General features: G+C 41.1%; 1 protein-coding gene, 1 non-coding gene and 1 pseudogene across 3 annotated transcripts; all 3 read right to left on the bottom strand.

Annotated features, from left to right (window-relative positions):
• Positions 1–22: 22 nt before the first annotated feature.
• Positions 23–13,424, bottom strand: LOC113672859 (uncharacterized). The gene is made up of 7 exons (XR_016180814.1): positions 13,029–13,424; positions 2,915–2,976; positions 1,334–1,431; positions 1,107–1,207; positions 820–997; positions 374–545; positions 23–150 (listed from the first exon to the last, which is right to left on the bottom strand). It is a non-coding gene; the product is annotated as an uncharacterized LOC113672859 (transcript).
• On the bottom strand, positions 5,546–8,637 carry LOC149037729 (uncharacterized). Its single transcript, XM_089186504.1, has 2 exons — positions 8,612–8,637; positions 5,546–7,993 (listed from the first exon to the last, which is right to left on the bottom strand). Exon 2 carries the CDS (start codon positions 7,873–7,875, stop codon positions 5,605–5,607), a length of 2,271 nt encoding a protein of 756 aa, XP_089042630.1. The 5' UTR covers positions 7,876–7,993; positions 8,612–8,637; the 3' UTR covers positions 5,546–5,604.
• LOC149037728 (uncharacterized) lies at positions 8,650–11,786 on the bottom strand (annotated as a pseudogene). The gene is made up of 7 exons (XR_016181359.1): positions 10,096–11,786; positions 9,877–9,929; positions 9,680–9,720; positions 9,401–9,456; positions 9,251–9,316; positions 9,056–9,151; positions 8,650–8,719 (listed from the first exon to the last, which is right to left on the bottom strand). The product of XR_016181359.1 is annotated as an uncharacterized LOC149037728 (transcript).
• Positions 13,425–13,512: the final 88 nt, after the last annotated feature.

Genomic DNA, 13,512 nt, shown 5'->3' with positions numbered 1-13,512 from the left:
TACAATCACACTATTCTTTTAACACACAGAAAAACAAACTATTCGTTCTCAAAATCACAATCGCTTCCTGAGGAGCTGTCATTATCACTTTCTTCTCCTTCTCTTTCTTCCGCTCTGCTTTCGTCAGTGGTCTCTTCATCCTCAAGTTCTCTGTTGAACCAAAAAAATGTTAGTTAAACAATGTAACAACCTTGTATAAAGGAAACAAGCATATTACGAAATTTTTCATAGCATGCAATATATAGAGACAGAGAATTTTACATCGGTTCACATAGTTTATACATTCTTATGTGCTTCACTTTCATAGTTGGTAAACTAAAAGTAAAAGCGACAGCATCCAATAAGGAGTGTTAAGGCTAAGCAGCATTCTTACATTTCCGTTTGTTCCTGCTCTCTCCTTTGCATGATTTCCCTCCATTCATCGGACAGCGCCCATTTAGGAGAACCTGTGGGTGGGTCTCTTTCTACAGGCTCCCCTTTACAAGCCTTTGTTCGTTTCCACCTTTTGTTTGTTGCGTTTTCTGTCTTCGCTGCGCTTGTCAAGCCTAAAACAATAATAATATTATAATTAGAAGATGCCATTGACTTGACTGAAACCGTGAAGTAAATCCAACCCTTAAAAAAAACCAGGCAAAAAAGCGCTAATAGGTGACTAACAAATAAACTGACTTTAAAGCCTACCTGACATTTACAGTCCATCATTGTCAATAACAAGGAACAGTCTGGCAATACTGGACAATTCTTAAGGATAGAAACATTTCCATCTTTCTTGCTATTAGAAATATCAGTAAAGGACTAAACCTTTAGCATGCTTCTTACTTGTTTAGGAAGCTTCAAGAGTTTTGCTCCTGTATTTTGGGGGCCTAGACACCCATCCTCCTTCACCTTCATCAGTATCTGTGTCATCATCGTCACTAGACATGTGCTCTTTACTTAACTTTGCGAAGGCACGGGACTCAGTCTCATCCTTGACATGAGCTTTTCTTCTCTCATATCTCTATGAGATAAAGAAAAATTTGCTTTTTAGTACTTTTCAACTAACTTTCATTGCATCATTCAAAATGTATCATTTAAGTTATTTTAATGCATATTAAATGTATACTTACTCGTTCTTTTCGAAGATTTTTCTTATTTTTCAATTTTATTTCATCCGTTATTTTTCCAAGGGCAGTCCTCCGTAAGTGCTCATGATACTTTTTGGCAGTTCCTGAACAAAACAAGAAAGGCTTTAATTTCAAAATTGCGTGATTGAGGCCTGATTATCTGTTATGGACAATAAATCTTGGTTGCAGTGGTGTCCTCTAGTTTTAAATTGCTTGTATAGTAAACTTACGTTGTACAGCAGCTTTACCAAATCCACCTCGGTGGCCTTGGCGGCAAAGTTCATCAACAATCAGCTGAGTTACCTTTGTGTTGTGAGGGCTGGTGACCCTGACAGGGAGAAAATATACAAAATATTTAGGCCTCTGTATCTCGGTGAAAAAATTTCTCAGTGCCTTTACTTATTCACTCTTAAACTTGGGTTAAATGTATGGGTCCAAGTCTACATATGAGAAAAAGTGCTCATGGGTCTTCAAGCCTGCCTTAGGCCCCGTCCACACTGCGTCGGAGAAATTTGAAAACGCAGCTTCATTCCACGGTTAAGCCTACCGTCCACACTAATCCGGAGACGAAGACAGAGCTTTCCGAAAACGCTCTTCAAACTGAAGGAATTTGGCCTTGCGTTTTAGTGTGGACAGAGAACATTTTAAAAGCGGAGCTTTTCGAAAACAATGACTTCACGATAATCTTGTGATTAATCCTAACCCTCAAGGATGCACTCAAGAGTTTTTGTCGCCGTTGATTGTTGCGTTTTCAAATTTCTCCGGCGGAATGTGAACGGTGAACATTTGATGCGCTTTCAGAGTAAAAAGTCCGTTTTCAAATTTCTCCGGTGTAGTGTGGACAGGGTCTTAATTAGATTATATCAGTCCCACAAAAAATAATTACCCTGAAACCTACATGATAAATTTTAATTACCAGTTGATTTCCGTTGCACAATTTTGATTTGACTTCTTTCCTTATTTCGGGTTTTCTAGCCCTTAAATTTCTTTCGAACATTGCCGATCGACTTGGAATACTTTCAAAATCCCCAAAAATCTGATGTTCAATTTGTAAAATCCCCGCCAGTTGTAGCAAAGTTGGCAGCGTGCGAAAACCAGGAAAATTGGTGAACATGGCCTTTGGTCAACAGCTTCCTTCCTATGAACGCGCGGGGAAATGGCGCAGAGGTACAGCAGTTACAGTGTTCGTCTTAGTATTATACGATCTAACCGCTAGGCAAATAACAGGAACCTACATGTATGGTACTTTTGAGCTTTCCGTCAACTACATGCTGAAAGTGTCTTGAACTAGTTCAGCTTGCCAGATCTAATTGCACGTCATGAGAACGCGACCTAGTTTTAATTGTTTAGAGTCGTTTCTCCCTACCATTAACCTAAAACTCTCTTCATAATTCGTCCTCAGTGATAAGAGAGAAATCAGATGTCTCGATGCGCAAATGATTATTTAGCGGGAATAACTCTCACCCAAGAAAGCTTGCCATGAGTGATTCTTCTGCCGGGACCTAGAAAAGTCCCGAGAACTCACCGGGTCCAAATATTTTCGCGCGCACAAGTTAATTGAAACTTTCGGAAACAGGCCCCTATTGTTATACAAAATACTTAGGCGGCAAGCTCAAAGTCCTTCCTCAAATAGGAAAGATGGCAGCAAAACATTGCCAACTAAATCACAGAGTTCCGCGTGTAGCTTTGTCTTTGCGCTGACATTACGTGAATCATATACAATTTCATGCGAGTTGGAAATAGATATACATGCACTAGGTCGTTATCAGAATTTAAATTCTAAACAAGTGCACAGTTTAATTTTTACTTACGATTCCCTTCCTCTGTATTGCCTTGCGGGGTCTCTACTATTGTGGAGCTTGTGAACCTCTTCCTATTACACAAATTTGAATACTGCCGCAATCAGTGCAACATTATAAACTTCCATTTTCACGGTAAAGCAAGTAACTCACGTCACAAACAGGTTGTGTTCAGCCTCTCATGAAAACTCCAAAAACTAAATGAAATCTAAGTGACCTAAATTGAGCGGTACCAAGACAAAAGCTTGTAAGCTTTAATCACACTTACATGAAAATTTCTCACCTCGATCAACAGAACGACTGAAAAGCCAGAGCAAGCAGCTTCCCTTAAGCTTTTAAAATTAAAAAGTTAACCAGCGATTGACATGTATTCATTTAGCTTAACTGAGATTTTGAACAATATCATGTAACTGATGTAAATGAGAAAATTACCATTTAGGGTCGCCCATATACGGGCGACCCTAAAAGCCGGAACGGCGGAATGGCGGAATGGCGGAAAATGACCCCAAATCCTAAAACACGGAACGGCGGAAAATGACCCCAAATCCTAGAACACGGAACGGCAGAAAATGACCCCAAATCCTAAAACACGGAACGGTGGAAAATGACCCCAAATCCTAAAACACGGAACGGATGTCAGGGCATGTTGCACAAATTTTGTACAAAGACACCAAGCGCTTGGCTCATTTATCCTCACGACGATAACGCGCGTGACTAAAATTAAGTGTTACTAATTTTTTCCTTTCACTGAGTGGTATAAATAATAATGAACCATTATGCATGAAAGATAACTGCGTTTTCGCGTTGTAAACCTGTTTAGTTACCTTTTGTTATGCAAAATTTGCCATGAGTTTTAGTCGCGGCATTAAAAGTCGCACAGCATGTGAAAACCAACTCGACATACCACATTACTATAAACAATTATAACTTTGACACGTTTCCTGGTCACGTCTGCATTGATTTATTGAAACAATAATATCTCATATGCTTGTAACTGTGAGAACATCACAGGAACGTTTTCAGGCTTCTCAAAATATGACAACGTTCAGCCCAAGCTCCAAACTTAGACTAGCGTGAGAGCAAGCCCTCGTTACGAGCCCTTCAATACGAGCGTCTTTTCATCCACGACTAAGTTTTGGGACTTGAGTAACACTAGTTGAAGCGAGGTTTGCAGTGTGTCACGCGCGTGGGAATTTCTCATGGCGTGAAAAGACAAAAGAAAGTTAGCAGAAGGAAGCCGTCAAGAAGAATTTAAAGAATTTCTTCGCGACCAGGTGTCCAAAATACCACCGTGCCCAAACTTAGACTAGCGTGAGAGCAAGCCCTCGCTACGAGCCCTTCAATACGAGCGTTTTTTCATCCACGAATAAGTTTTGGGACTTGAGTAACACTAGTTGAAGAGAGGTTTGCAGGGTGTCACGCGCGTGGGAATTTCTCATGGCCTGAAAAGACAAAAGAAAGTTAGCAGAAGGAAGCTGTCAAGAAGAATTTGAAGAATTTCTTCGCGACCAGGTGTCCAAAACACTACCATCCTTCTGTGAAATTTACGGCTTACATATCAGCGGAAGAAATAAACTTTCTAAACAAAAAAGGGGCTATTTCACTAATTCTTCTAATTTGCATGGTGAGAATAGATCCTGTCACTAGAACCCCGCTAACTCGAACCCGGCGAACTCGAAATCCCCACTTACTCGAACAAGACCCAATTTCCCTTGGATTTGACCCCATTTTTTCCAGTGATTTGCTAGCAGCAACTCCTAAAAGACGGCATGGCGGAAAATTACCCCAGAGCCTAAAAGACGGAATTATAGGCAAGGCCAAAGGATCAAGAGAGCCAAATAAAAATCAAGTGTACCCACACTAATTTCCCCTTAGGAGGATAACTTCCGCGGATATTAAGTCGATACCGGAAAAAATATCTTTGCTCGTAATAATGTTTAATATCATGCTGTGGATGTCCATTACTATTTTATCAACCTCTCTTTTTTGAGTAAAATTGACATTAGGCCTGTAAGGGTTTGACGTGGTCCACATGCAGTGATGCAATCACAAGCATTGACTTCTTGTTAACGCAATCTTAACTAAAACTCCGACATTATCAGTGAAAATATATCGAGCTTAAATCAACGAGGAATACCATTATCTAATATTAACGGGACCTGTCAATGTCAGTCATCTTAACACAGGTTTCACCAACTAACCCTAATAATAATAATGAGTGAATTTTTAGACAAAATATGCCACACAGTTGCTTAATTTAAAAGTGAGAATGATGTTGATTTAAAAAAACTGGAAATAATTTCAGCAATAACTAACATTAACGGGACCTGTCTACAAATCATGTTCACACAGGTTTCGTCTTATAACATAAACAATGGTTGACTCATGCGAAAACTTTTGCTACAATTGCTTACTTAAAAACATTTGAAATACTATTACTTTTCTATCATTAAAAACCAAACTGAGCTGAGCGGGCTTGAAAAGTACTGCATTTCCTCGAATAAGCACCCGAGCGCTCATCTAAATTTTTGGCTAAAAGAAGGGGCTCTTACAAGGAGAGAACTTAATCGAGTGGGGCACTTAATAGGAGATTATTAACTTGCACTGATTGTGCTGTAGTTGAGTCTGAAGGCGTTGGGGGTGAGCGCTTATTCGAGAAAATACGGTAATTATGGCCTCGTAGCCATGATTGCGCAGACTGTTCATAGACCGAACTCGCTTCGTAAATGCCGAAGATGAATATCATCCATCAACTCCTTGTCAGCATCCGTTACTTCCACCGACGGATAATACTTTTTGCCATGGGCGTTGCGAATGCAGGACAATTTTGGGTGATAATGCACTGGTTCCGGCTTGATGGACATCTTCAGCTCGCCAGCACCATTAGAGATTAGCCGGAGTTCCAGTCGTGCAAGAACTAAGTCCCAAGGTGGTGGAGGAACAACTTCCGTTTCGCCTTTCTGGGGTTTAGGACGGATATTTTGCCGACACCCATAACATCTGTAAACTCTCGAGTTCTTGAGCCATTTAACTTTGAAGGTATTGGTGTTAAGTGTTGGTTTCGGAGGGGTAGGAACTCTTTCTGTGTATTTGCTAGTTGAACGCTCGGACTGGGGATTACGTTTTCTTTTCCGTTCGGCTTCTCCAGGTTTCCCACCGACTGACTTTGGCATGTTCTTGTAAGCGCATTTGGTCAGATTCTTGTTCTTAGCCTTTGCATTATTGATCGAGCCTTCTTCCAGTTGTAAAAATGCCTCCATTGAAATTTCATGAACTCTCCTATTAACCTTCTCCTTTTGGGCGTGCGACTTCCCGATGTAGGTGGAGAAGGGAACATGAAGCTTGGAACTGTATTGCTGCCTTATCTTGAAAGGACCCTCATCCACAATAGCTCTTTCGCAATTCCTTTCCTCCTCTTCAGAAATAGATTTTAGCAAGTCAACTACTTCAGTCCAGGCGAGTTTTCTTTCCCCGTACATCTGCCCTTTTCGTGCTTTTATCCGCTGATGTTTGGACTCTGCTGCGTTGTTGTAAAAAAAGGCTTCCCCCAGGCCAGCACGTTTTCTAACGGGGGAAATCATCTTCTTCTTCATGTCTTCTGCAACGTGTGCGACAAAGTACTTGTGGAATTCTGCTTCGCTTGAATCGGAGAGTGCTGTACCCCTTGATGTTTTTTCTCTTGAATTCCACATGTTTTCCAAACTCTCAAGTTTAGCATCAAAGTCCATGCATCCTTCGGAATCGATGAGCCCTTTTTCATGGTTGGCATCAGACCCAAATATGTCACGTAGAAAAGCTGTAAGGTACTCTGATGAGATTCCTAACGAGCGAAGCTTCCTTTTACAGTCCTCTACCACGTGACGTTTGCAAGCAAGCCATGTTGCAACAGGAAGATAAGGACTCATTCCCTTCTCAACGGCATCTTCTTGGTCTGACCCTATAAATCGTATGTTTCTAGTGCCGTTTTCAAGTCCTGTAAGTGTGGCTCCAAAGTAGCTGAAGGTGTCGCTGTCCTTTCTCGTGTGTATTAGTGTTGGCCCAAGTAAAAGAGGGGGGTTTTCAGTTCTCCTGTCGTCCAGCAGCAGATGCCTATAGGTTGTAGGTGTCACATAGAAGTCGCCAATGTTGAAAGTTGTGTCGATGGAGAGCACTGAAAATTGTTCAGTTGTATTGGCACAAAACCGCTTAACATCCTGAACTTGCCGATCAGAAGCCAAAACGCATGCCGGACTAGGTGCAACTTGCAGGCGTTGAATATAAACTTTTCCCGTTTCCTCCTCTTCTTTTGATTTGAGGGTTAGGTCGTATAACTCGTCTTGACTTCGAACTTCCCTTCCCTTATATTTTGCGTTCTCCACTTGCTTTCTATTTCTGGGAACATCTGAGACACTGCAAACCTTGAGTAGGCCCCCAGCCTCTTCAAACACTTCCTCATACACTTTGGACGGAGGAGCAGAACCTTTCACCTTTCCCTTGATGTTCTCCAAAACTCCAGGTTTGGTGCGAGTAAAAGCTTTCTCGGACTTAGAATTGCCGTGTGGTTTGGTCGTGATCGCATGTGGTTTTCCGCTGAAACGGTACTGTAAAAGTACGAATCCCTCGGGCATAAAGCTGTGCCCACTATATCTGAGTATTTCATAAGCTCTTCTGCGGAAATCAGGATGTTGTACGTGCGTCCAGTACGTTCTCTTGAGAAGAACTGTGGAGCGTTTGCAATCTTCTGGTTTTGTTTTGGATATCCAGCGGATTTCCTGATTCTTGTCCTTGTAATACGCAACAATATGAGTTCCATCGTTTTTGTAGACTCCAAGGCCATCTGCTTTCCAGTCGTCTGGGTTTCGAAAATACGGCGACTTTTTATCAATGATGAAAATTTTGTTTTCTTGACACTTTACGGGTGGTTTCGAAGCGACTTTATCTTCAGGAGGATCTAGTAATGGCCGTGCAATGTCGCTGTTTGACAATTCCTTCATCTCTGAGGCATAAACCGGTATGTGTTTATCACCAAGATAAAAAGACGCAGTTTCACTGTGATCCTGGGATTCAGAACTGTTCACAAATGTTTCAGAGTCGTCATCGTCAGACTCAACCCTAAAAATAATTATAAAAAACATTAGCATTTTTCGTTTGAAAAAGAAGCACACAGGGGCGTTTGGTGTGGGTGAAAGATCCCCTAGCCAACCAATCCAATACAGTGGGGATCATCTTCGAAACAACACACTTACAGAAAATAACACTTTAAGGCCCCTTTCTATATCCTAACCAATTACCAAAAACCAGGTCTACAATTCTAACGCCCTGTCAATCGGAGTTCTTTTCACTTAACTTATTGCAGAACACACCACGATCTTAACGAACGAATAACTTTATATATTGAAAGGTGTAATATTGTTCAACCTCAAAATAGTTGTTTTCACAAGAACTCATTGGAATGTCGAAAATCCTCAAACGCTTTGTTGGCCTAGTATCTGCTGATTAAATCTTTCCAGTTTGTTTGGATGTCCGCGCTAACGTGGAGGCCGTTAATTCAGTTAAACAAACACCGTCAGTTTTGTGTTTAAAGGTTTGCCCGCACCTACCAACACAAAGACTGTGAGAACTTTGTTATTTGGAATTTATAAACTGTACTTTATAAACCTTTCATTGATATATAATATCCATGGGACGATTTTTTCTAAAGGCTCCCTATTAATTAATTATGAAAATTACCTGTCTCCATCAATATCGCTAGAAATGCTCGCACAACTTTAATATTCTACGACACCATCATCTTTGGAATTGTCAACGGTAACCTCCTCTGAAGCTTTAATGCTGGTGCTATATTTAAAAAAAATGTCACTGGAGCGTTCATCATCAATTAGCGTTATTTGACAGAAACAATATTGATGTTCATATTATTAACAGGGTCGTTAGTAAAAGGTAAGCAATTATTTAAAGAAGAATATAAAGCAATCTATGGATTTCCCGACTAGAGTAATTTTGTTCTTTGTACGTTGTACAAGTGAATCAACTTAATAAACTCATATATTTCCACCCACCCCACTCGAAAGTCATTTGAACTTTGCAGAAAGTACATGTGCCAACTTATGACCATACAAGAGACTACACACAATATCAGACTAGAAGAGACAAGCAGAGGTGGTTCTTAATTACCTGTTTGCATCATTATCACTTAAAACACTAGCATCATGTTGATTCTCATCTTCAGAACTGTCTATGGAAATAACATCTGGGACTTTGCTGGATTGGCTGTAACAAACAGCAATGAGCAATGAGGATAAGGAATGTTTTCAAATGGATGCATTTAAGATGACATGTGTGATTTCTTTTTTTAACAAGACTCTTTACCTGGACAGGTCAAGGTTTAACTTTCTTTTACCAAATTCTTGTTCCACCTTGATGGCGGTTTGATACCTGGAAAGCCACATAGAAAATAAGTCAAAAAGCATACTGGCATAAAAGACGTAAAAGCATATGGTAATTGGGGAAACAGTATACCTCTTCACTTTTTTCTTCACAGGAGATTTAGAGGGTGATTGGGAGGAATCATTCCCCTACAGAGTTAAGCAGAAACAAATTACTATAAGCATCTATAGTAGTATATTTATAGGTTATTAAGATAGAGTCGCTGAGTTCACCCTACATACGAGAAGAGGGATTCTGGTGGTTAACGGGCACCATTCCACGATATCTGGTAAAATTAGTCGAAAGTGTAGCCAGAATTATTTGGTTTTTTTTATACCTAGGCACCACATTATAAAAAGGGTACATACTAACTTGTACACAATATGCCTCTTCTTTCAAGTCATCATCAACACCTGTGTGGAAAATCGAACGCTTTGTGACAAGAAGAATTGAAGAAGCCGATTGTTACATAGACCCATTTCTAATCTTCTGCCACAAGCAAGTGAATTAACATATGTATTAAAGTTTTCCCTCATTTTGATAGTTGGAGGGTATGAAATGTTACTTACTTGAAGGTACTTTGATATCCTCACTTAGAGTTGTCTTGTGACTACAAAAGGGACTAAAAAGAAACAAACCTTTAGCTGTGTGTCTACTCACTCTTTACATTCCTTAACCCATATCAGAAAACATTCTGAACTTGTGGGAGATTTGGACGCTTTATTTTTCAAATCAACTTGTGTGGTCAGTTAAGTAGATGTTAGCTTTTAGTTTTTCAGCGCTATTACCTGGACTTCGTCATCTCAGCAACAGACTGCTGAGCACAGCTCTTAACTCCACTCTGACTGAGTCGTTTCCATACCCACGCACACAGATCTTCAGCAGCTAACTGCCTATCGTCTTGAAGGAAAACTTTTACCAAACCATTACCGTTACCGCCGAGCTCATGGAATATGGCATGTGTGTCCATAATAAATAGGTATCCAAATGCCCATCCTATTGTAAAGATGTACCCACCGCAGGAATAGAAGGCAAGCCTCATCTCTCTTTTTGCTGTAAGTTGGTACACAACTGCTCTTAGCTCATCTCTGGCACACACTGAGTAAACTCCATGGCTTGAAAGGATTTCCTCACTGAATTCGTACTCCTCTTTTATCACTTTACATTTCTTCAGAATTCCATAAGCCTCCGATACGTCGTAATGCCGACTTTTATCTCGAAAGGTATTGAATTGAAGAGGGGAATCGATGATGACTTCCTCAGCAAGGCAGGCAATTTCTTCAAATGTGGTGACAGTTGACCTCTCATTTTGGCACAGCAAGTGATCGCCAAAAACCACGGACAGAAATGCACAGCCATTGGTCCCATCACCAGGAACGTACGAGCTAGTTGCATTCTCAATGCAGGTTCCTTGGTTGACTGTGAGTGGTAAGTTTCTGCTGTTTGACAGGTCTTCATTTTTCAAGACATCTACAATGTATTTTGCATCTGGCCTGTCTTTCGGATGGAAACGCGTACAATATTCAGATAATTTGCGAAGTCGGAGGCAATTTACTGCATGTTGCATGCAATAGTGATCCGAGTGAGCCGGCTTCTCATTTTTAGAAATGAGCCCTTCTAACACAGATAGACAATTTCCGGTTTGAACCCTTTCCAACTCCATCTGAAAAGGGTACTTCAAGTCCGGATTGATAATGACGAACAATACCATCCCTAGGGCCCAGATATCCACAGCCTTTAGGTCTACTAAGGACAGAGCTGATCCGTTCTAGCAAAATATTTCTGGTGCACGATAAGCGGGCGTTCCACGGGCAAGGTTGTTCGTAACCATGCGACACACATTATTTGTTTGATTAATCACGGATCGGCTTTCTCCAAAATCAGCAAGCTTGCAAATTATCGGCCTAGTTTGAAAAGCTTTCTCAATTTCGTGGCTGTCTTTTAAAGTGCAATAATGCTGGTTGGAGACCAGTATATTGGCAGGCTTTATATCACGGTGGACGATCCCAAGGTCATGTAAATGTGCAAGCCCTATCGCCGTTTCGAGGGCGATCTTTTCTTGAAGTGGAAATTGTTCGATTGCCTCATTAATGTGAATATATTATAAAAGTCGGTCCAGACTGCTGACAATTTCTGAGCTGCCGAAGGGAGCGAAGTCGAAAAACAAATATTCAAGCATTATTGCACACGGTTCCATGCACACAGCTTGAAACCTAACGATATGTTCACTTTTAATCCCATGGAGTATTTTTGCCTCTTTGAGGAAAAGACGCTTTTCCTTCTCGTCCTCACCTAACAGTTTTTTGATAATGACATTCTCAGAATTGTTTCTCGCCACAGAAACCAAACCATAGGATCCTCGACCGATAGCCTCTTCTTTGTCTCGCAACTGCTTCCACTCGAATAATGGTAAACCATGACAATCCAAAGATCCGTCTGAATTACACTTCCCTTTCAGAAAGGGCAATTTAAACACCATAGAATTGATGATTTGCAATTTGTTGCGGAACAGAAGAAATCCGCTGAACGAATTGGTGAAATAGCCTCTTTTTTGTTTAGAAAGTTTATTTCTTCGCTGATATGTAAGCCGTAAATTTCACTATAGGATGGTGGTGTTTTGGACACCTGGTCGCGAAGAAATTCTTCAAATTCTTCTTGAAGGCTTCCTTCGGCTAACTTTCTTTTGTCTTTTCACGCCATGAGAAATTCCCACGCGCGTGACACCCTGCAAACCTCGCTTCAACTAGTGTTACTCAAGTCCCAGAACTTATTCGTGGATGAAAAAACGCTCGTATTGAAGGGCTCGTAACGAGGGCTTGCTCTCACGCTAGTCTAAGTTTGGAGCTGGGGCTGAACGTTGTCATCTTTTGAGAAGCCTGAAAACGTTCCTGTGATGTTCTCACATTTACAAGCATATGAGATATTATTGTTTCAATAAATCAATACAGACGTGACCAGTAAACGTATCAAAGTTACAATTGTTTATTGTAATGTGGTATGTCGAGTTGGTTTTCACATGCTGTGCGACTTTTTATGCCACGACTGAAACTCATGGCAAATTTTGCATAACAAAAGGTAACTAAACAGGTTAACAACGCGAAAACGCAGCTATCTTTCATGCATAATGGTTCATTATTATTTATACCACTCAGTAAAAGAAAAAAATTAATAAGACTTAATTTTAGTCACGCGTGTTATCGTCGTGGGGATAAATGAGCCAAGTGCTTGGTGTCTTTGTACAAAATTTGTGCAACATGCCCTGCTATCCGTTCCGTGTTTTAGGATTTGGGGTCATTTTCCGCCGTTCCGTGTTTTAGGATTTGGGGTCATTTTCCGCCGTTCCGTGTTTTAAGATTTGGGGTCATTTTCCGCCGTTCCGTGTTTTAGGATTTGGGGTCATTTTCCGCCGTTCCGTGTTTTAGGATTTGGGGTCATTTTCCGCCGTTCCGTGTTTTAGGATTTGGGGTCATTTTCCGCCGTTCCGTGTTTTAGGATTTGGGGTCATTTTCCGCCGTTCCGTGTTTTAGGATTTGGGGTCATTTTCCGCCGTTCCGTGTTTTAGGATTTGGGGTCATTTTCCGCCGTTCCGCCGTTCCGGCTTTTAGGGTCGCCCGAAATATACATCGTTGTTCGATCGTTTCAAAATGACGCCAACTTAGCAGAGGGAATCTGGTACCACAACAGCAATCCAAGGTTTTTCAGTCAAAATTTTCAAACTCACCTGAACAAGAAGAGACGATTTTGTTCTCTTTCTCTTTTTCCCTCGTCCATCAGAATCACTCTGGGTTCCATCTACAGGCTGGGAAGAAAGCTTTTCTACCTTGCCGTCTAGGATTTTTACTTTTTCGGCCAGTTCTTCAACACGCTCGTTTGAGCTTCGCACGGTCTGAAGTAGTTCCTCAATCGAACTCTGGCAGGCAGCAAGGCCAGTGATCAACTGCTGCGCTGTTTCTCGTGAGGATAGGAGCGTAGATCCGCTGGATCGGACAGAAGATGACGACCGACCAACTGAACTTACTCGCGAACTCGAACCGCTAGAAGGGGATGGAGTCCGTGATATTGAATAAAAATTGCTTGGTGCACTACCGCGACTTTGTGCGCTGGAATTCCGGTCCATGTTTTTGAAATCAGATGAATAACACTATTTGAACCGCAGAAGAATTTGCATAAGTCGAGAAACAGTCTGAATCAGCGAACCTCGTGAA

This window comes from Pocillopora damicornis, chromosome 11 (assembly GCF_964200805.1).
Source record: "Pocillopora damicornis chromosome 11, jaPocDami1.2, whole genome shotgun sequence".
In the NCBI taxonomy this organism is placed as follows: domain Eukaryota; kingdom Metazoa; phylum Cnidaria; class Anthozoa; order Scleractinia; family Pocilloporidae; genus Pocillopora; species Pocillopora damicornis.
This window is presented reverse-complemented; position numbering and strand designations above follow the sequence as displayed.